This window comes from Hyperolius riggenbachi, chromosome 5, assembly GCF_040937935.1.
Source record: "Hyperolius riggenbachi isolate aHypRig1 chromosome 5, aHypRig1.pri, whole genome shotgun sequence".
Lineage (NCBI taxonomy): Eukaryota > Metazoa > Chordata > Amphibia > Anura > Hyperoliidae > Hyperolius > Hyperolius riggenbachi.
The window spans coordinates 387,934,259-387,957,295 of NC_090650.1; the positions used below are offsets into that span (position 1 = coordinate 387,934,259).

Genomic DNA, 23,037 nt, shown 5'->3' on the forward strand with positions numbered 1-23,037 from the left:
CTCCCCATACAGTTTCCTGGTGGCTAGTGCTACAAGCTCATAAGGACCACATCAGCTTCAATTATTAGGACTCACATCCCAGAATTATTTTTTTTTTTATTATTATTATTATTATTATTTAGTATTTATATAGCGCCGACATATTACGCAGCGCTGTACAGTGTATATATATATATATCTTGTCACTAACTGTCCCTCAAAGGAGCTCACAATCTAATCCCTACCATTGCCATATGTCTATATTATGTAGTGTAAGTACTGTAGTCTAGGGCCAATTTTAGGGGAAGCCAATTAACTTATCCGTATGTTTTTGGAATGTGGGAGGAAACCGGAGTGCCCGGAGGAAACCCACGCAGACACGGAGAGAACATACAAACTCTTTGCAGATAGTGCCCAGAATGGAGACAAGCCTTCTCCACATGGCTTTGCAGTGGTTGCATTGGGGCAACACTGGTTTGTGAGTATCTTCAGTTACATAATTCTTTAGGAATACATTCCTAGTGGTTTGGGTCACCCGAGCTGCTTGGTTACTCTGTTGTACAGGTACAAGCCCTATCCCCATACAGCCATATCAATCCCTACCATGGACTGATGAGGACCAACAGTCCGAAACAGGCTGTCTACATGTGGGTTTGATGTAGCTGTGTAAAATTTAAAGCTATAAGCTTGCTATAGACCAGCGGTTCTGGATGCTAGCTTTGCTTACAGGGGCGAAACGAGATAATTTGCATATTCAGTAGTGGTGCATTGTGGGTAACCGCAAATGTTCGCTTATAGCTGAATTATTGCAAATTTCCTTGTGTTTTAACCCTCCTGGCGGTATGAAACATTCCGCCAGGAGGCAGCGCAGCAGGTTTTTTTTTTTTCTTATATCATGTAGCGAGCCCAGGGCTCGCTACATGATAGCCGCTGCTCAGCGGCATCCCCCCGCTTCGATCGCCTCCGGCGATAGGCGATCAGGACATCCCGTTCAAAGAACGGGATTTCCTGGAGGGCTTCCCCCGTCGCCATGGCGACGGGGCGGGATGACGTCAGCGACGTCGTGACGTCATTGGGAGTCCCGATCCACCCCTCGGCGCTGCCTGGCACTGATTGGCCAGGCAGCGCACGGGGTCTGGGGGGGGGGGGGGGGGCGCGCGCCGCGCAGGATAGCGGCGATCGGGCGCGGGGCGGCGGCGATCGGTGTGCTAGCTGCGTCCAGCATAAAAAAAAAAAAAAATTACGAAAATCCGCCGAGCAGGGCCTGAGAAAACCTCCTGCGCTTCTTACCCCGAACTACGGGGTTACCGCCAGGAAGTTTAAGAAGGCAAATCACACCTCCCATTTAAAGAGGCACTGAAGCAAAAAAAAATATGATATAATGAATTGGTTGTGTATTACTTATAATTACTAGAAGATTAGTAGCAAAGAAAATATTCTCATTTTTATTTTCAGTTATATAGTGTTTTTTTTTTTGTTTTTTTATAACATTGCATAATTCTCTAATATTTGCAGTTTACACACTACTCTAAAATTCTAAATGTTTTTACAGAGCATTCTTGTGAACTATTGACGTGTCTTCTGGAGAGAAAAAGAAAATACGACTAACACTTGAGATAACAAGCTTCAGAAGACAGAGCTCTCTGCAACTTTGAAAGTCGTGGAGCTCAATTGCTTTTTTGCATAGATAACAACTGGAGTTTCTTAACTCTTCCTGTACTGGGAACAATATTAGACTTATGGATTAAAAAATAGAAAAATGTGCTATCAACTTATCTATGCTCATAGCAATACACAAAATAAGTGTACTAATATTTGGTTAACAGGTATATTTTCCTCTAGTTACAATAGTATACAGTGATGTGAAAAACTATCTGCCCCCTTCCTGATTTCTTATTCTTTTGCATGTTTGTCACACTTAAATGTTTCTGCTCAACAAAAAACGTTAACCATTAGTCAAAGATAACATAATTGAACACAAAATGCAGTTTTAAATGATGGATTTTATTATTTAGTGAGAAAAAAAAAAAAAAACTCCAAACCTACATGGCCCCGTGTGAAAAAGAAAGCCCCCTGAACCTAATAACTGGTTGGGCCACCCTTAGCGGCAATAACTGCAATCAAGCATTTGCGATAACTTGCAACGAGTCTTTTACAGCGCTCTGGAGGAATTTTGGCCCACTCATCCTTGCAGAATTATTGTAATTCAGCTTTATTTGAGGGTTTTCTAGCATGAACCGCCTTTTTAAGGTCATGCCACAACATCTCAATAGGATTCAGGTCAGGACGTTGACTAGGCCACTCCAAAGTCTTCATTTTGTTTTTCTTCAGCCATTCAGAGGTGGATTTGCTGGTGTGTTTTGGGTCATTGTCCTGCTACAGCACCCAAGATCGCTTCAGCTTGAGTTGACTAACAGATGGCCGGACATTCTCCTTCAGGATTTTTGGTAGACAGTAGAATTCATGGTTCCATCTATCACAGCAAGCCTTCCAGGTCCTGAAGCAGCAACACAACCCCAGACCATCACACTACCACCACCATATTTTACTGTTGGTATGATGTTCTTTTGCTGAAATGCTGTGTTACTTCTACGCCAGATGTAACGGGACACGCACCTTCTAAAAACTTCAACTTTTGTCTCGTCGGTCCACAAGGTATTTTCCCAAAAGTCTTGGCAATCATTGAGATGTTTTTTAGTAAAATTGAGACGAGCCTTAATGTTCTTTTTGCTTAAAAGTGGTTTGCGCCTTGGATATCTGCTATGCAGGTCGTTTTTGCCCAGTCTCTTTCTTATGGTGGAGTCGTGAACACTGACCTTAATTGAGGCAAGTGAGGCCTGCAGTTCTTTAGATGTTGTCCTGGGGTCTTTTGTGGCCTCTCGGATGAGTTTTCTTTGCGTTCGTGGGGTAATTTTGGTCGGCCGGCCACTCCTGGGAAGGTTCATCACTGTTCCATGTTTTTGCCATTTGTGGATAATGGCTCTCACTGTGGTTCGCTGGAGTCCCAAAGCTTTAGAAATGGCTTTATAACCTTTACCAGACTGATAGATCTCAATTACTTTTGTTCTCATTTGTTCCTGAATTTCTTTGGATCTTGGCATGATGTCTAGCTTTTGAGGTGCTTTTGGTCTACTTCTCTGTGTCAGATAGCTCTTATTTAAGTGATTTCTTGATTGAAACAGGTGTGGCAGTAATCAGGCCTGAGAACTCAGAAAGGTTTTAACAAGAGGGGCAATCACTTTTTCACACAGGGCCATGTAGATTTGGAGTTTTTTTTCTCACTAAATAATAAAAACCATCATTTAAAACTGCATTTTGTGTTCAATTATGTTATCTTTGACTAATAGTCAACGGTTTTTGATGAGCAGAAACATTTAAGTATGACAAACATGCAAAAGAATAAGAAATCAGGAAGGGGGCAAATAGTTTTTCACATCACTGTAATTGTAGATCTACCTAACAACAGATAGATACAGTGAGCCATTGCTCCATATGATACTCAACCTGAATTTAGGAAAAGAAAAAAAAAAAAAAAAAGCCTGGCCACTATATCACTTGAGGCATTTAAAGAGAACCCGAAGTGGGTTTGAAGAATGTTATCTGCATACAGAGGCTGGATCTGCCTATACAGCCCAGCCTCTGTTGCTATCCCAACCCCCCCTAAGGTCCCCCTGCACTCTGCAATCCCTCATAAATCACAGCCACGCTGCTGACAAACAGCTTGTCAGAGCTGGCTGTGTTTATCTCTATAGTGTCAGTCTGCTGCTCTCCCCGCCTCCTGCAGAACTCCAGTCCCCGCCTGCATCCCTTCCCTCCCTGCTGATTAGAGGGAAAGGATGGGGGCAGGGACCGGAGCTATGCAGGAGGCGGAGGAGCAGCCGAGACTGACACTACAGATGTAAACACAGCCTCACAGCACGGCTGTGATTTATGAGGGATTGCAGAGTGCAGGGGGACCTTAGGAGGGTTTGGGATAGCAACAGAGGCTGGGCTGTATAGGCAGATCCAGCCTCTGTATGCAGATAACATTCTTTAAACACACCTCGGGTTCTCTTTAAAGTTGACTGTGGTACCATATGTAACACTTCTGTTTTATCTGTTGCAATTCAAAACTTCCTGTAAAGTGTTATGCCCATAGTCAAGCAATAACTGTCCTCATCACTTGCGCAAGCCTTACATTTATGCTTTACTTATCCTATGCTATAAAACCCCTGTGTCCCCCACTCACAAAGCAAACCCTCCTATATAATTAAATGGGAAGAGGACTTAGGCCTTCAGATTGACTATACCGAAACGTGCGACATTTGGGACAACATCCCTAAGATATCAATAAATGCAGACTTGGTGGAGGTAAATTATAAAGTTTTACTTAGATGGTATTTAGTCCCTCAGAGAGTAGCCAAATACAACACGAGGTGCTCGGGTGGTTGTTTCAGGGGATGCGACACGGCGGGTTCCTTTGCCCATATTTGGTGGACCTGTAAAAAAAGTACGCAGGCTATGGATCAGAGTGTGCACCTGGGCATCATCCTTGATTAATGCCCCGGTCCCACGTAAACCACTCCATGTCTTACTGGGCTGTCCTTATCCGCACCTAACTGCCCCGCAAAACGCTCTTCTCAATTATATCTTTACTGTAACTAAAATTAAAATAGCAGCAGCGTGGAATACTCGGTCTCTGAGCTTTGAAGCTATCAAGCACCGACTGGGTAACATTCTGTTCTTTGAAAAATTGAGAGCACGTATGAATGACAACATGCAGAAATTCCACAAAACCTGGGATCCCCTTATCAACTACTTATTAAGTCCTGAACAAGTTACATTGATACGTAATCAATAACCTCTCTCTCCAGGCGATTCTTCACGCACGCACAAAAATACATCCTACGCGAAGCCAGTACTCATACAACCCTCGTCTCTGGACCCTACTGTTTCTGGGCTCTCTTGCCCACCTCCCCAACTCTTCCCTCTTTTGCCTTACTTATCTATTCTTCCTCTTTCTAAATCTGACTTCTCTCTCTTCTTATCCTGTTTACACCTGATACAGAGATAGTAGCGATTTACATACATAGTAGGAAATCTATCCCTAATCTGCTCATGAGGAAGGATCAGCGCTTCCTATATCCTATATCTTATCTCAGTGACTTCCCATCGCATCCAGTACTCAGCCTAAAGCAATTTAGGCTTACGATAATTCATAAGCAGACCTGGCCTCGCTGGAGGGCAGGTACTTAATCTAATGAGTACTTCCCTGTTGACAAGGGTAGTCCCCACCCGGCCGTATGCGGCTTTTGTAGGATGGTAGACTCCCTTTCTGTCGCTGCACTGAGTTTCTTTCTGTACAATTCATAGTGTCCACACTTTCATCATGATTTAGAAAATCCCTGACGAAAGTGAAAACAGATACTCTATAAGCCCTCTTACTGTCCTTCTTAAATGTTTAACAATGTTAGATACTATGGTAAAATGTTCTGTTGTATATGGATGATTTGCTCTCTATTCCACAAGTGCTCACCCTCAAGCATTATATGCATTTTCTGTCTGATGATGTTCCGTTTATACCTCTCTGTAAGTATTGTTCTGATATATAACTTTTTCCTTGTTATTGTAAAACTTTTCAATAAAAAACTAGTGAAACAAAAAAAAAAACCCTGTGTCCCTGCATCCCCTCCTGTCCCTGTGTCCGTGCTTTTGCACTACTGCGCATGTGTAGCACGAGCAGCTGTTGGGACAGGAGGAGGATGGGGCCAGAGGGTGGGCATGTGCAAGTGGGGGCATGCGCTAACATATGGCGGGCGGGAGGGGGGTTGTGAAGGTGGCCTAGAGCCCGTTTTTTTAAAACGGGCTTAGGTCTGCTAGTAGAGACTATAAAGTCAAAATTACTAATGGTGTTAATGTAAAAAGCTGTACTGACTTCTGCGGTACTTTCAGTATAACTCATCCTCAGGGCCTCCCACATGGTCCCGCCCCCTTGCAGCCGAGTGCTGTGGCCCTTTAGAGGCACTCGCTCTCTCCAATACAGAGAACACCATGACACTCAACTGCAAGGGGGTGGGGCTAAACACCAGAAGTCGTGGCACAAGGGGTCTCCGATGCTGATTTATACTGAAAACACTGCAAAAGACATGTACATGATGAAAAGTTTAGACCTTTAAAAAGAACCTGAGGTGAGAGACATATGGGGGCTACCATATTTATTTCCTTTTAAACAAAACCAGTTGCCTGGCAGTCCTGCTGATCTTTCTGGTCAGTGGTGTCTGAATCACACATCTGAAACAAGCATGCAGTCAATCTTGTCAGATGTTTTACAGAAACACCTGAGATGCATATGCTTGTTTAGGGCCTGTTCACACCTAAAATCGCAAAACTTCAGATTAACGTGGGAAAATCCCTGGAAACTGCGGCGGTTTTGGAGCGATCGCGATTAGCGTGCTATGCATGCTAATCGCGAATCGCCGGCAAATCGCACGTAACACGTTTGCGGTTAACGCTAACCGCAAACGTGGCAATGAGAACACTGCTATGTATTACATGCTGTAGCGATTTTTTTAAAACGCTAGCGGTTTGCCTTGAGCGGGAATCGCGCGATTCCCGCTCAAGTGAGAACGGGCCCTTAGGGTCTATGGCTAAAAGTATTGCAGGAACTCAATCAGCAGGACAGCCAGGCAATGTGCATTGTTTAAAAGGAAATAAATATGGCAGCTTCCATGCATCTTTCAATTGGGTTCCTTTTAAAACACTTGTAATAACCTAACTGATCTATTGTGTGCATTTGTTCACCTGACATTTTCATACCTCCTAACTTTTTAAAATAAGAAAGAGAGACACATAAGCCACACACCCACCACACCCATAATCACGCCCATGGAACACCCCTATTCACGCACACTATAAAGATTTCATAAGAAAAAATATGTATTATAGCAGGGCTGTGGAGTCGGGACAAAAATCTTCCGACTCTAACTCTGACTCATCAGTGTATGAAACCACGACTCCAACTCCGACTCCGACTCCGGGTACCCAAAATGGCTCCGACTCCTTAGCCTAATACTTAACAGGGCTGTGGATTTTGTACAAAAATCATCCGACTCCCCAGTTTATGAAATCAACGACTCCGACTCCGGGTGCCCAAAATTGCCCCGACTCCGACTCCACAGCCCTTTATTATAGTTCAAACCACACTGGTCCTTTCTATCCTTGTTCATTTTTCTTCATATTGACATTTGAAAATAAATATCAATGTAAAGGATGGGAATAAGGTTTAGATTCAACTAAACATTTTTTCTGTAGAAAAATAAATTCATTTACATAGATTTGTACATCAATCTTCAAAGAGGGACAAATGAAGAAGAAAGAGGGACAGAGGGACTGGGTTATCAAAGAGGGACTGCCTTCCAAAAGAGAAACAATTGGGAGCTATGCATCTTCCAAAGTAACTTTTGGTATTTTGTTACTTCTAAAACTATTCAACAAATTTCATTTTCTCATTAAAACCTTGTAAAGTCGCAATAATTGTTGAAATAAAATTTTTATTTAGAATTTTTTTTTAAAAAAAGTAACAAAAAGAAGATGAAAAAGAACTGTCAAAATTCATCTAAAAGTATGTCCTTTCACACAGGTGGCTTAAAAGGCATTTTATTGAGAAGGAAAAAACTGAGGGCAGCACGGTGGCATAGTGGTTATCTCTCGCCTTGCACGAGACCCACGTGGTTGCCGGCATATCCAAGGCCGCGTTGTGAAATCACACACGTAACCACATGGGCACATGAAATGGACGGAGCCTGGAGCCAGCGGCAGACACAGACAGGTAAAGTATACTGCACAGGGCACATTTTACATTGGGGGGGGGGGGAAGCACCAGGGGTGGTGGACGTAACATCACAAGACTGATTGCTGTGAGATTTCATGCTAAAATTGATCAGCAATTGCCCTGTGGTGTACGGGCAGGCAACAGATCTCTCTCTGATCAGATTCGATCAGAGAGAGAGCTGTCTCTTGGTCAATCTGCCCGTACATTGTCTGATGTATGGGCAACAAAAGGGGTTCTGTGGGGGGGTTGAAAACAAAAACACTTACCTGGGGCTTTTATCAGCTCCCTGTAGAAGTAATGTCCCACGCCGTCCTCAGATCCGTCGTTCCCCGCCGCCGGCACCTGGCAATTATTCGTCTGACAAGACAAATAATGTGCGCTCACGTCATCGGAAGCTTACTGCGCAGGCGCATTTAAAGTTTTCTTGTACTGCGCAGTAAGCTTCCGATGACGCACGCGGGAGCGAGCAGGGGCGCGGCCACGGTCGCGCAGCCGCAGTTGGATGGCATGCTGCGCTAGACTGGGGCCAGCGGCGGAGAACGGCGGATCGGAAGAGGACAGCGTGGGACATTACTGCTACAGGGGGCTGAGAGAAGCCCCAGGTAAGTGTCTGTTTTTATTTTCAACACCCCCCCCCCTCCCCCCAGAACCCCTTTAAGTGACAAGACTATATAAAACTCTGTACAGCGCTCCGAAAGATGTTGGTGCTATATAAATAATAATATCAAAGAGAAATATCAATTTGTCAGCTATCACCTCAAATACCCAATCACAATCAAGGAAAAAAAAAAAAAGTCAAGAAAAATCTGATTATTTTAAGTAAAAATGTTGTTTATAGCATCAGGCACACATACTATACCTTAAAATGCTATTCTAGAATGTGACATCGAAATTATTATTATTGGTTTATAAAGCACCAACATATTCTGTGGTGCGTAATTTACACTTGGCAGTAATGAAGCAAGTATTCAGCATTGCAGCATTCTTCTTCTCTCGTATACAGCAGGGCTGTGGAGTCGGTCCAAAAATCCACCGACTCCGACTCCTCAGTTTAGGATTCCACCGACTCCAACTCCTCGACTCCGACTCCTCTAATTTGCATATTACAATTTTGTTGATTAAAAGTATGTAACATGAAATTCGTCTCTTAACTGCCAACGCTTAGGAATTTTACAAGACAACTGAAGTGAGAAGGATATGTAGACTACTATATTTATTCCCTTTAGACTAAAACTAGTCCTTGGTAAGAGTACTTGTAAAAGGTACAAACCGGAACAAAGAACATATATCAGGCCCTAGGCAATGTAAGTGTGGGTACATGTAAGAATGATGTGCAGGTACTCTGCAGGGGAATGAGGAGATTCTTCCTCTATTACACATTCTTCATGCACAATCTGAACAAGGTTTATGGGTGACAGACAACACCTCTGTGTTCAATGTGCACAGCATTCTCAGTGGATTCCCTGCAGCTCTGTGGAGAGTGCATATGTAGAGTATAGTACTACTGTGTAACAAAGTAAACCTGAGACAGATGAAATTAAAGTTTTATACATACCTGGGGCTTCCTCCAGCCCACTTCAGGCTAATCAGTCCTTCGTTGTCCTCCTCCATCACCTGGATCTTCTGCTATGAGTCCAGGTACTTGAGCCAGTCGGGCGTAGTGCGCATGCACACACTCCGCCGCCGGGAGCATACTACACCTGTGCGGCACTATTGCGCAGGTGCAGAATGTTCCTGGCTGTGGGAGCGGCATGCGGCTGGACAGCGCTGACTGGCTGAATTACCAGGACTCATAGCAGAAGATCCGGGTGGTGGAGGACAGCGAGGGACTGATTAGCCTGAAGGGGGCTGGAGGAAGCCCCAGGTATGTATAACACTTTACTTTTCATCCGTCTCAGGTACCCTTTAATTTGTAGTCACCAAACCAAATTTTAACAACATATCAAATTATTTGATTTCATCAGCAAAGGGAGTGCATACATTTGCATAAATCAGCATCAGTGCAGAATTATTTCCATCGCATTGACCATCTCTATTAGTGACACAGCTACACATTAGGCTTTATTCTTACAGCATAGATGTTATTTAGTATATATAAGAGATTCCTGTGTACACATCATATATACAGTCACAATCAAATGTGTATATTTGACCTTAAAAATACGGGGACTGCTTTATTGAAGCAGCACAAGTAACTAATTTTGATTGGTTTATTTCATTTTTGTGGACTAAGCACAGCTATTACTGTATATATACATTCTTTTTTATGACTATTATCTGAGAAATAGAACATTTTATCATATTTTCTATTTTAATTACAGTTACAAATTCATTAGGAGTCGGAGTCGGTGCATTTTTTCCCGACTCCAGGCACCCAAAATTGCCCGACTCCACGACTCCAACTCCACGACTCCGACTCCACAGCCCTGGTATACAGTCTCCCTATGATATCACGCCAGCAGATCTGATGATGTACTAGACTTTCATTATTCTGCTAGCAATCTTTAAAATTGCCTGAGACACAGACATCCTTTTTCTCCTAAAAGTCATCTTGTGACTTTGCCTTTAGCTTGGGATAAAAAAGAAAAAGCCCAGTCTTGTTAATGCTACCATGCATCTACCTACTAAAAGCTGCCAATAATTCCAAGGTGATCACTCGGCAATAGAGCAAACCATGACGGTACTGTATTGGCTCATCAGCCCCATTGACCAATCATGAAGCTTGAAGAGAGAGGAGTTGGTGCACAAACCAAAGAAAGGATTTGTTTAAGCAAAGTGGCCTGGTCTCCAGGTTAATGCTGATATTTTGGTGCACCATGCTGATATACTGACTTCCCATACCCCATCCCACCCAATCAGCTAGTCTAGAAAGCACACGGAGCAATGATACTTTGGAGGCTTGAAAACCTGATATCGGCAATTTCATTCAACACAGTTACTGCGGTCCTACCACACACACAGCACATCAATTTTTTAACTAGATTCCAGCAGGGTGTCTGTTGAAAATCAATCAAACCGCAGCACTGTACAATGCAAAGCTATGACCCATGGTCCACAACTCCTGCTCCACCCCAATTGACCTGGATTTATTATCCTGTCCAATCTATACTTTTAGTAAATTTTTGGTCAGCATCAATCTAATCGAACATTTAGAAGAATCAATCCCAATCCAATTCAAATCAGTGTGATCAAATCTGCAAGGAATGAAATGAGAAAATTGATGTGTATATGGGGCCTCAAAGGAAACCTTAACCGAAGTAGGAAAAATGAGTTTTACTTACCTGGGGCTTTTACCTGCCCCCTGCAGCCTTCCTCTGCCACATAGTCACTCATGGATCCTCCGGACTCCCGCCACAAGCTAGTTTCATTTTCGCCACTGTCCAAGCAGAGCCCTTGCCGTGCGCATCCTCGATCGTGCTTCCATAGCCGCCCCGCACATGTGCAGTATGTAAGTACGTGTATGTACTCGTACTGCGCAAGTGCCGGACGGCCACGACGATGGGAGTGCAATCAAGGATGCGCGCTGCAAGGGCCATGCATGGGCAGTGGCGAAAACAAAACTAGGGCGGGAGACTGGAGGATCCGTGAGTGACTACGCGGGCACAGGAAGTCTGCAGGGGGCTGGTAGAAGCTCCAGGTAAGTGAAGCCCATTTACTTTGGTTAAGGTTCCTTTAAGTCAATTTCATTATCAAAAGTTTAGACAGATTTTTATTTTATTTTTATTTTTACACAAGCATCAACTGCAAATAAAATTATACTACGCTCCAATAGGATAAGTCACTGTCAGGGGATCGCAGCAACGAAAAAGGTCACTTCACCTCTGTTCCTTATTGCAAACAAATTACTGCCCCTGAATGAGTCACGTATTGCGACGAAACGCGTAGGGCGGAGTCAGAGGTGCGCGCTGACGTCACACAAGGAAGCAGGGTAGACAGGGTGGTAACGTGCTGCTCTATTTTGTCCGCGACTGGAGCGTGTATGTTTACCTGTGATCCTGCGCATATTGGCTTATTAGACTTGCATCCTGCTTTTACACACGGAGGCTGTCCTTTGGCTGACCTTTGGCAGACCAGCTATGTTGTGATATGCAATCATACAACATGCGCTTCTGGTGGGTGTACCCACAGAGGGGGAGCCAAGTTCTTTTCCCTCATCTGGTGGTGGCACTACCCTCCAGAAGTGCAGCACGGGGTGCCGATTGTAGCTTGTTACAGGCAATACTGGGCACTATGTGCGTATTTGAAATATTTTACAGGGTTAGAAGAAAGCGCAGTAATTTGGTGGCAACAAGCATCAACTGAGTGTTGATCTCTATGGCAACCTGGATGGTGGTGAAAAGTACGGCATATGCACTCTTGCAAGTAACTGGTCAATTAAAGGACTTACGAGGCCAAAACAACAAAAGTAAAGTACCTGCATGATGTTCAAATGCACGGAGGACGCCATCCGCGCCCTCCATGCAGTTCCGCCGGGTCCCCCTTAGTTAAATCGCCCTCCGTGCCGCTCGCGACCCCCCAGGCCGGGTCGAGCTCTCCAGCCACTCCTAATATGGCCGCCGGAGCTGGCCGCGGCTGCGCAGTACGCATTGCCGCGAGTGCGGCTGCACAGCTCTAGGGCCAACCCCGCCAAACCACGCACTGTAGCGCGGATCGGGGGCGGGAGGCCCTAGAGCTGCGCAGTCACACTCGGGGCAATGCGGACTGCGCAGCCGCGGCCAGCTCCGGCGGCCATATTAGGAGTGGCTGGAGAGCCCAACCCGGCCTGGGGGGTCGCGAGTGGCACGGAGGGCGATTTAACTAAGGGGACCCGGCGGAACTGCACGGAGGGCGCAGATGGCGTCCTCCGTGCATTTGAACATCATGCAGGTACTTTACTTTTTTGTTGTTTTGGCCTCGTAAGTCCTTTAAGGCCTGGAAGCCGCCAGCAGCCTTTTTCTAAGAGCTTGTGATTTGTGAAGCTCTTGCTAATGTAATGTTAGGGAGTTTGTACAAATCGCATCCATCAAGTGGGATCACACACATAGCCAGAGCTGTGGAGTTGAAGCAATTTTTGGGTACCTGGAGTCGGTGGTTTCATAAACTGAGGAGTCAGAGATGGAGTTGGATGATTTTTGGACCCACTCTATAGCTCTGCAAGGGCTGTGGAGTCAGAGTAATTTTGGGTGCCAGGAGTTGAAGGTTTCAGAAACTCAGGAGTTGAAATCAGATTATTTTTGTACAGACTAAACAGCCCTGCATAAGATTACGAGCTTCCTCTATCCTCTTCTACAATTACCTCCTCACATTCACGTGTACAAGACTTCTCACGTGCCTCACCCCTCCTCTGGAATGCCCTTCCACAACACATCCGCCACTCTCCCACCTTTGAAATCTGTAAACGCTCCCTTATAACCCACCTTTTCCAACAAGCATATTCTCTAGCTTAGGCCATGCACCCACTAAATAACCTAATTACGCACTGCCTGTACATATACTGTATACTTCCCCACCTCTTGTTTTCACCCCATTCCTTTAGATTGTAAGCTCTCAAGGGCAGGGCTCTCACCCTTTTGTGTCATGGAATGTTATTAATTTAATTGCTTGCACTCTGTTAGACATATTTTAGTCATCATGTTAAATCAAATTGTAATCAGCAGTGCTGTATCTTGTATCAGTGTTCATATTTGATGTATATTATTGTCTGTATTATTATGTATCCCTTGTTTGTTTTCCTACATTGTACAGCGCCACGGAATATGTTGGTGCTTTATAAATAAATAATATTAATAATTACATTAGCAAGAGCTTTTCAAATCACTGGTGTTTAGGAAAGTGCTGCTAGTGGGTTCCAAGGCCTAACCTGGTTTAAAAAGGAACTCCAGTGAAAATAATGCAATAAAAGTGCTCTATTTTTACAATTATGTATAAATTATTTAGTCAGTGTTTGGCCATTGTAAAATATTTCCTCTCCCCGATTTACATCTTGACATTTATCACATGGTGACATTTTCACTGCTGGCAGGAGATGTAGCTGCTGCTTGCTTTTTTTGGAGTTGGAAACAGCTGTAAATAGCTATTTCCCACAATGCAACAAGGTTCACAGACAGGAAACTGCCAGGAGTACCACGGTCTTCAGAGTTTCTTGTGGAAGGGGTTTCACCACAACATCAGCCATACAGAGCCACCTGATGATCCGTTTGTGAAAAGGAATAGATTTTTCAAGTAAAAGGGGGTATCAGCTACTGATTGGGATGAAGTTCAATTCTTGGTCATGGTTTCTCTTTAAACACACATTGGTCTACATTGTCTAAATCTGCAGTTGTTTGCTGTTCTGCCATTTAAAAACTTTCTAGTCAGTGCTAGCTTAACCCTAACCTTACCCTCACCCCTTCACTGCCCAATACTAATGTGAACCCTTCCTGACCTCACAATATCATCAAGCAAAGACACCTACAGCATATTTTACTGACAAATTTCTTTACAGTACTTAGTATTATTTACTCCACTAAACCCAAGCTATGTGGAATTGTGTATCCCTGCTATTTATGTTTTAGGCTGCATTTCCACTTGTGCGGTGCGAATCGCCGCAGAAAAAATTCGCATGCGGATGCGAAATTCACGAATTTCGCACGCTAATTCGCATGGATGATGATGCATGCGAATTTAACCATAGCAGTGCTGGTGTGCTTTTCCATTGCTTCTATGCGAATTCGCATACCCAAACCTCATGCAAATTTCCTATTAAATACATTGTATGCGATTCGCATAGCGGTATGCGGCATGCAAATTCTGATGGCTCTGCCATGCGAATTTTTTCTGCACAGAAAAACGCAAAGGAATCCTGACAAGTGGAAACAGTCCCATTCACTTGTATTGCTATGCGAATTTGCATGCGAAAAACGCATGCGAATTCGCGATAGTGGAAATGAGCCCTTATACATAAACTTCCTATGATATAAGTTAAAGCACTATTTGTGTACCGCAGTTTATTACAATGTAAAGAGATTCACACACTGCAACATATAAAAACATTTAAATGAATCACACAATGCAGTAACATACTGAGCTAAGCAAATGCTTAGTTAAAGCTTGTGAATTCCATCAGCTGTAACTAAATCATGGGGTATTTCATGTCTCAAACAGGATGACTGATTACACAAAGGATCCAAGCGCTGGACTTGCTACAACACGTTAAAACCATTTGTGCTGTTGGCTACCGGCAATGCAATAATACATTGCTGCAGTCATTGCTACTGAATTGTGGAAACCATCAAGTACAGTGGCAGATGTCAGCATGTACAGTACAGGCTGGGTGAAAGAGAAATGTATGTACAGTATAAGCACCTAGTAACAGATGTCATTACATACAGTACAGGTGCAAAGTAATAGATGTGCTCATATAAAGTTCAGGCACACGGTGATATATGCAGTATCAGTTTTTATAGTACAGTAATAGATGTAAAGTGCAGTACAGGCACAGAGTGATAGATGTCAGTGTATTCAGTACATATGCGTAGTAATAGTGGTCAGTGTATATAGTACAGGCACACAGCGATAGTATGTCAGAGTATACAGTACACATGCACAGAGATAGATGTCAGTGTGTACAGTTCAGGCACAAAGTGATAGATGTCAGTGTACAGCACAGGCACACAGTGAAAGAGGACAGTGTATACAGTACAGACACACCGTTACAGAGGTCAGTGTATAAAGCACATGCACAGTGACAGAGCACAGTGTATATAAAGTACAGGCACACAGTGACAGAGGACAGTGTATACAGTATAGACACACAGGCACAAAGGACAGTGACAGATGACAGTGTATACAGTACAGGCACGCAGCAATAGAGGACAGTGCATACAGTAAAGGCACACAGAGGACAGTGTACACAGCGCAGGCACACAGTGACAGAGGACAGTGTACACAGCGCAGGCACACAGTGACAGAGGACAGTGGATACAGCGCAGGCACACAGTGACAGAGGACAGTGGATACAGCGCAGGCACACAGTGACAGAGGACAGTGGATACAGCGCAGGCACACAGTGACAGAGGACAGTGGATACAGCGCAGGCACACAGTGACAGAGGACAGTGGAAACAGCGCAGGCACACAGTGAGCGCAGGCACACAGTGGAAACAGCGCAGGCACACAGTATACGTGGAGCTCCGCTCACTTTCTACAGCAGGCACACAGTGACAGAGGACAGTGCATACAGTGCAGGCACACAGGGACAGAGGACAGTGCATACAGTGCAGGCCCACAGGGACAGAGGACAGTGCATACAGTGCAGGCACACAGGGACAGAGGACAGTGCATACAGTGCAGGCACACAGGGACAGAGGACAGTGCATACAGTGCAGGCACACAGGGACAGAGGACAGTGCATACAGTGCAGGCACACAGGGACAGAGGACAGTGCATACAGTGCAGGCACACAGGGACAGAGGACAGTGTATACAGTGCAGGCACACAGGGACAGAGGACAGTGTATACAGTGCAGGCACACAGTGATAGAGGACAGTGCATACAGTGCAGACACAGTGACAGAGGACAGTGTATACAGTACAGACACACAGTGATAGAGGACAGTATACACAGTACAGACACACAGTGATAGAGGACAGTGCATACAGTGCAGACACAGTGACAGAAGACAGTGTATACAGTGCAGGCACACAGTGACAGAGGACAGTGCATACAGTGAAGGCACACAGTGACAGAGGACAGTGTATACAGTGCAGGCACACAGTGACAGAGGACAGTGTATACAGTACAGACACACAGTGACAGAGGACAGTGTATACAGTACAGACACACAGTGACAGAGGTCAGTGTATACAGTACAGGCACAGTGACAGAGGACAGTGTATACAGTACAGGCACAGTGACAGAGGACAGTGCATACAGTGCAGGCACACAGGGACAGAGGACAGTGCATACAGTGCAGGCACACAGGGACAGAGGACAGTGTATACAGTGCAGGCACACAGGGACAGAGGACAGTGCATACAGTGCAGGCACACAGGGAGAGAGGACAGTGCAGACAGTGCAGGCACACAGTGACAGAGGACAGTGCATACAGTGCAGGCACACAGTGACAGAGGACAGTGTATACAGTGCAGGCACACAGTGACAGAGGACAGTGTATACAGTGCAGGCACACAGTGACAGAGGTCAGTGTATACAGTGCAGGCACACAGTGACAGAGGACAGTGTATACAGTGCAGGCACACAGTGACAGAGGACAGTGTATACAGTGCAGGCACACAGTGACAGAGGTCAGTGTATACAGTACAGGCACAGTGACAGAGGACAGTGTATACAGTACAGGCACAGTGACAGAGGACAGTGTATACAGTACAGACACATAGTGACAGAGGACAGTGTATACAGTGCAGGCACACAGTGACAGAGGACAGTGTATACAAAACAGGCACAGTGACAGAGGACAGTGTATACAGTATAGACACACAGTGACAGAGGACAGTGTATACAGTACAGACACACAGTGACAGAGGACAGTGTATACAGTACAGGCACACAGTGACAAGAGGACAGTATACGCAGTACAGACACACAGTGACAGAGGACAGTGTACACAGTACAGGCACAGAGTGACAGAGGACAGTGTATACAGTACAGACACAGTGACAGAGGACAGTGTATACAGTACAGGCACACAGTGACAGAGGACAGTGTATACAGTGCAGGCACACAGGGACAGAGGACAGTGCAGGCACACAGTGACAGAGGACAGTGTATACAGTGCAGGCACACAGTGACAGAGGACAGTGCATACAGTGCAGGCACACAGTGACAGAGGACAGAGTATACAGTGCAGGCACACAGTGACAGAGGTCAGTGTATACAGTACAGGCACAGTGACAGAGGACAGTGTATACACTACAGGCACACAGTGACAGAGGACAGTGTATACAGTACAGACACACAGTGACAGAGGACAGTGTATACAGTACAGACACGGTGACAGAGGACAGTGTATACAGTATAGACACACAGTGACTGGGGACAGTGTATACAGTACACAGTGACAGAGGACAGTGTATACAGTACACAGTGACAGAGGACAGTGTATACAGTACAGACACGGTGACAGAGGACAGTGTATACAGTATAGACACACAGTGACTGGGGACAGTGTATACAGTACACAGTGACAGAGGACAGTGTATACAGTACACAGTGACAGAGGACAGTGTATACAGTACACACACGGTGACAGAGGACAGTGTATACAGTATAGACACACAGTGACAGAGGACAGTGTATACAGTACACAGTGACAGAGGACAGTGTATACAGTACAGACACACAGTGACAGAGGACAGTGTATACAGTACAGGCACACAGTGACAGAGGACAGTGTATACAGTACAGGCACACAGTGACAGAGGACAGTGTATACAGTACAGACACAGTGACAGAGGACAGTGTATACAGTGCAGGCACACAGGGACAGAGGACAGTGCAGACAGTGACAGAGGACAGTGTATACAGTGCAGGCACACAGTGACAGAGGACAGTGTATACAGTACAGACACAGTGACAAAGGACAGTGTATACAGTACAGGCACAGAGTGACAGAGGACAGTGTATACAGTACAGGCACAGTGACAGAGGACAGTGTATACAGTACAGGCACACAGTGACAGAGGACAGTGTATACAGTACAGGCACACAGTGACAGAGGACAGTGATTACAGGTGACAGAGGACAGTGTATACAGTACAGACACAGTGACAGAGGACAGTGTATACAGTACAGGCATACAGTGACAGAGGACAGTGTATACAGTACAGGCACACAGTGACAGAGGACAGTGTATACAGTGCAGGCACACAGTGACAGAGGACAGTATATACAGTACAGGCACACAGTGACAGAGGACAGTGTATACAGTACAGACACACAGCAATGGCTGTCAGTGTACACAGCGCAGCAATGTCGCACAAGTACCCAGACAGAGTGTGTAAGGGTCAGGCGGACAAGGCCTCTCCTCCCAGAGCTGACTCCGGACAGACCCCTCCGCCCCAGGACACAGCGCACTGCCGCCCGCTCACCTCTTGGGCGCAGGGTGATCCATGCTGGCTGTCTCCTCACACACCCGCCAATCAAACTACAGGACAAGCTTCCTCCACAGGCCGCACTATCTCCTCACAGCAGCCATCTTCCTCCTCACACTGTACACTGCAACCTAACCAGCTGCCACAACTATCACCGCCCCTCACACCGCTTCCAGCAGCGATTGGCCGCAAACCGCACCAGCCCCTCCTCCTATTGGTCTAATCTCATGTCCGTCCGATGACATCTCCCTAGCATGTTTTCTGCACTGTTATGAGCACTACATTAGAGGTCCACTCCCTCCCAACCAGGCAGCAGCGCCTAGTAGAGAGAACACGACGGAAGATGCTGGGGAAAGGGGCGTGGTAGTAGCACCAAGCTCCGCCTCTACAGAAACATTGGCAATGCTAATACATGCATAATGCAGACCGTTATGTTTCCTCATCTCATGTAGGTGTTGGTGCAGCATAAAAGTTACTATAGAGCTCCACGTTTGCTGCAGCTGTTTAGAACTCTTCTCATTGGCTTTCAATTAAAGGTACAGACTACCCTGCAAGCTCATGGTGAACCAGAACTCCTAGGAGTGTGTAAGGAGCTACAAAGGATCAAAAAGCCCTCTTACTAAAGATGATTTGGATTTGTTTGTCAATTTTGTATTTCATTGGGCTCTATTCTCAAAGAGCCAAATTTTCCGCAAAATTTTACCGCTATATTCCCGCCAGCGGTAAACTCCGCATTTTTTCCACATTCACTAATATTTTCCACATGTTTTCCGCATGCGGGAAAAAAGATGCGGAAACAGCCATTATTCATGCGGGAATGATGCGGTAAAAAGGTCGCATGAAAAAGTGTTTAAAAAAAAAAAGTTAAAGTCCAGCAAGCACAGCCCTTAAGCCTCCACACTTCATTAAAGTCAATGGGATGCGGAATATATCACCTACTACTTGTAGGTGATAAAAAAATCGGTAATTAACAACGAAATGATGCGCCTGAACATTTTTGAGAATTGATCTTTTATTGCGGAAAATACCGACTTTTGCGGAAATTTTCCCGCATGAATCCCGCACTTTTACCACACTTTTTCCGCATGCGGAAAAAACATGCGGAACATTTTGAGAATTCCAACTTGACGGTATTTTGGGTGCAAACTTCACGCATGTACTTTACCGCATGCGGGAAGTCTTTGAGAATAGAGCCCGATGAAACCTAATCTGTAGTGTAAAAAAAATGTCTGACACTTACCTATGGTGAGAGAAAGCTCTGGATCTTATTGAGCCCTCCTTGTCCCCTTATTCCAGCACTGTCCTCCGGGGGAAAGGGGCGTTGCTAGCCCCAAAGATCAGTGGCACGTGCCCCGGATCTATTCTGGGGTGCCACGGAGTCAGCTGTGGTGCCTCAATGCAGGGAGCTGTGGTTTTTCTATAGGGGCATGCTGGTAGTTTTGGTGCCTCAATGGCAGGCCCATGGGGACATGTGAGAGGGTTCAATAGACGGTCAATGAATGCTATGGGGGAACTGTTCGATAACCTGGCAGCAGGCCAGTCAGCCTGCCCAGCAGAACGCCAGACCAGCCAGCACAGAAGCCAGGTAACTTTGCCTAGTTATGTTTAAATGACACTGTATATTTATGTGATATGCTGCACTGTTTTCTTTGTATTAATTCAGAGAGGGGGGGCTTCAGCCAACATTTTGCTGGGCAGGCCTACTCAGACCACTGTTAAGTTCATGTAAATTTGTCTCCATCCATGACCACACACATTCTGGTTGCTGGCCACACTACTTTTCCAGCTGGAGTTCCCCGGATCTCTTAGGATCCCAGCACAGCCCCTGCCGGGAGAGTTAAGCCACCTCCGGAATCCCTCGGGAAGGTTTCAGGAGCCTGAATGCTCCTAAAGACGGGCGGCTCCGTGCTGCACGTGTGTGCATGCGCCATACAGAACACCCCTTTGGGAGCACTCAGGGACACAAGTGCTCCCGAAGCCCTCCAAGGGTCCCCAACCGTGTATTCGACCAGAGGGGACAGGGAAGGCTCAATAGGATCCAGAACCTTCCTTCTCTGTAGATAAGTATCAATTTTGGGTTTTTTTTATTGCTTCAAATTTACTTTAATCTCAGAAACAAATTCAAGATGCTGTAATTTCCTTTGAAAGCACACAGTTATGAGCCAGAAAATTAAACTGACCTGCCTAAGGCAGCAACTGTGGGGGCCAGGAGGACATGGTCAGCCTCTGATCCAGATGCTTCCCACTTTTTAAGTAAGTATCCTCAGGTACACTTTAAAGGAGTCATTAGGCAAAATGATGTCCCGCGATCTACTTACCTGGGGCATCCTCCAGCCCCTTGCAGCTCACATGTTCTGACAGCTCGGTTCGCAGCCACCGGCTCGGAGTCCCCACATGGTGCAGAGTCCTGTACTGCACCTGCGCGAGCGCCACTGTCAATCAAATCCACGTTGTCTGCGACGTATCCTGCGCAGGAGCATTCGTTCTGCACCTGCGCAGTACGCCGTGGACAAAGTGGGCTTGATTGACAGCGGCGCTTCAAGGACGAGTAAGGAATGGATGACCTCGAGGTTGGCCACTGCACCGTGCGGGGATCCTGGTCTAGCGGCTGAGAGAGGAGCTGTCAGGACATGTGAGCTGCAAGGGGCTAGAGGAAGCCCCAGGTAAGTAGATCGGGAGGACATCATTTTGCCTGATGACTCCTATAAAATGGATGTGAGTTGTGCATAAATGGAAGCAAAAAATAAAATTCAGTTTTTTTACATAACTATGGAGGGAAGGCTGTGGATACCATAGACCTCAACCTTCCCAGTCTTCTGTCCTTCCCATCATTATTCCTGCACCATCTCCAGTGGAAGCAATCCATTCTTCTAGGACTTTGGCACTACTCCTGCAGCCTTTGGAACTGCTCGGGCCCCCAAGTAGTTCTGAAGACAATTGCATCATACAGCACATGCACAAGTTCAAACTCACAGGTGCATGTTACGGATTCTCTTATCTTCGGAACTACTCGGGGACGCAAGAAGTGCATTCGACCTTGGGAAGGGAGGGGAGGGAAGTGTCTTTACCACTCCAGATGGAAGAACCCAAACCACAGGGTTAATGAAAAAAAATTAAATTATTTATTCAGCACGATTCAAAGGACAATGTGTTTCACCTTTGTGAGTATAAATACTCTTGTACTACAATCTAACATCTAATACCCCACAATACTGCACCATTCGGTTCCTGGTCTCTCCTTGTCATACAGGTGACCGTGGTATTCCCACCGTGACCACCCTTTCCCCTCTGCATGGGTATGTATAAAAACTGAAAGGACAACTGAAGCGAGAGGGACATGGAGGCTGCTATATTTATTTCCTTTTATGCAATACCAGTTGCCTGCTTATCTATTTTGCTGCAGTAGTGTTTGAATAACACCAGAAACAAGCATGAAGCTAATCCTATTAGTGGCAAAGTGTGGGTGTTGGTATATTAAGGAGTCTCTCTCTGCTGTGTAGGCACTGTTATTTGGCCTGAGGAAGCGGGCTCAGACCCGTGAAACACGTTGCCTGTGCTGTTAATAAAATCCTTTGTTTCATCAAAGATTTTCGTTATTTGAGGTAAGCTACCTCAAAATATTTTGTCAATTTTTAACTGCTTTTAAGTGCTTTTACAAACCACCAGGGCGCCTCTTTCAATCAATTTGTGCTAATCTTATCAGATTTGAGAATAATGTTAAAACATCTGATCTGCTACATAATTGTTTAGGGTCTATGGCTAGAGGTAATACAGGCAGGGGTCAGCAGGAGAGCCTGGCAACTGGTTTTGTTGAAAAGGAAATAAATATGGCTGCCTCACATATCTCCCTCTATTCAGTTGTCCTTGAATTTTATTTTTGCTCTTCGGATGCCCTTTAAATTTCACATGTGTACACAGTGCACATAAAGTTTAGAGGGCATTACATAACACATGCCAATAGCACAACACATGTTATAAATGCATAGCTCCCAACTGTCCCTTTTTTGGAGGGACAGTCCCTCTTTGGGAGCCCTGTCCCTCTTGCACCCTCATTTGTCCCTCTTTCAGGACTTTGTCCCTCTTTCTATGTAAATATATATATTTCTCTACTAAAAATGTGTTTGATTGACTCTAAACTTTATTCCTAACCTTTAAATTAATGTATTACTAATTTTAAAAT

General features: G+C 45.3%; 1 protein-coding gene across 3 annotated transcripts in view; it reads right to left on the reverse strand.

Annotated features, from left to right (window-relative positions):
- STK3 (serine/threonine kinase 3) overlaps positions 1–18,994 on the reverse strand; it is a 308,764-nt gene extending 289,770 nt beyond the window's left edge. For all 3 annotated transcript variants that reach the window (XR_011020954.1, XM_068237715.1, XM_068237716.1), the window contains exon 1: positions 18,855–18,994. Coding sequence is in view for 2 of the 3 variants with exons in the window: in XM_068237715.1 (XP_068093816.1) it covers positions 18,855–18,877 (23 nt within the window). In the remaining variant the exon portion in view is untranslated. The remainder of the gene's footprint in view (positions 1–18,854) is intronic.
- Between the last annotated feature and the right edge of the window lie 4,043 nt (positions 18,995–23,037).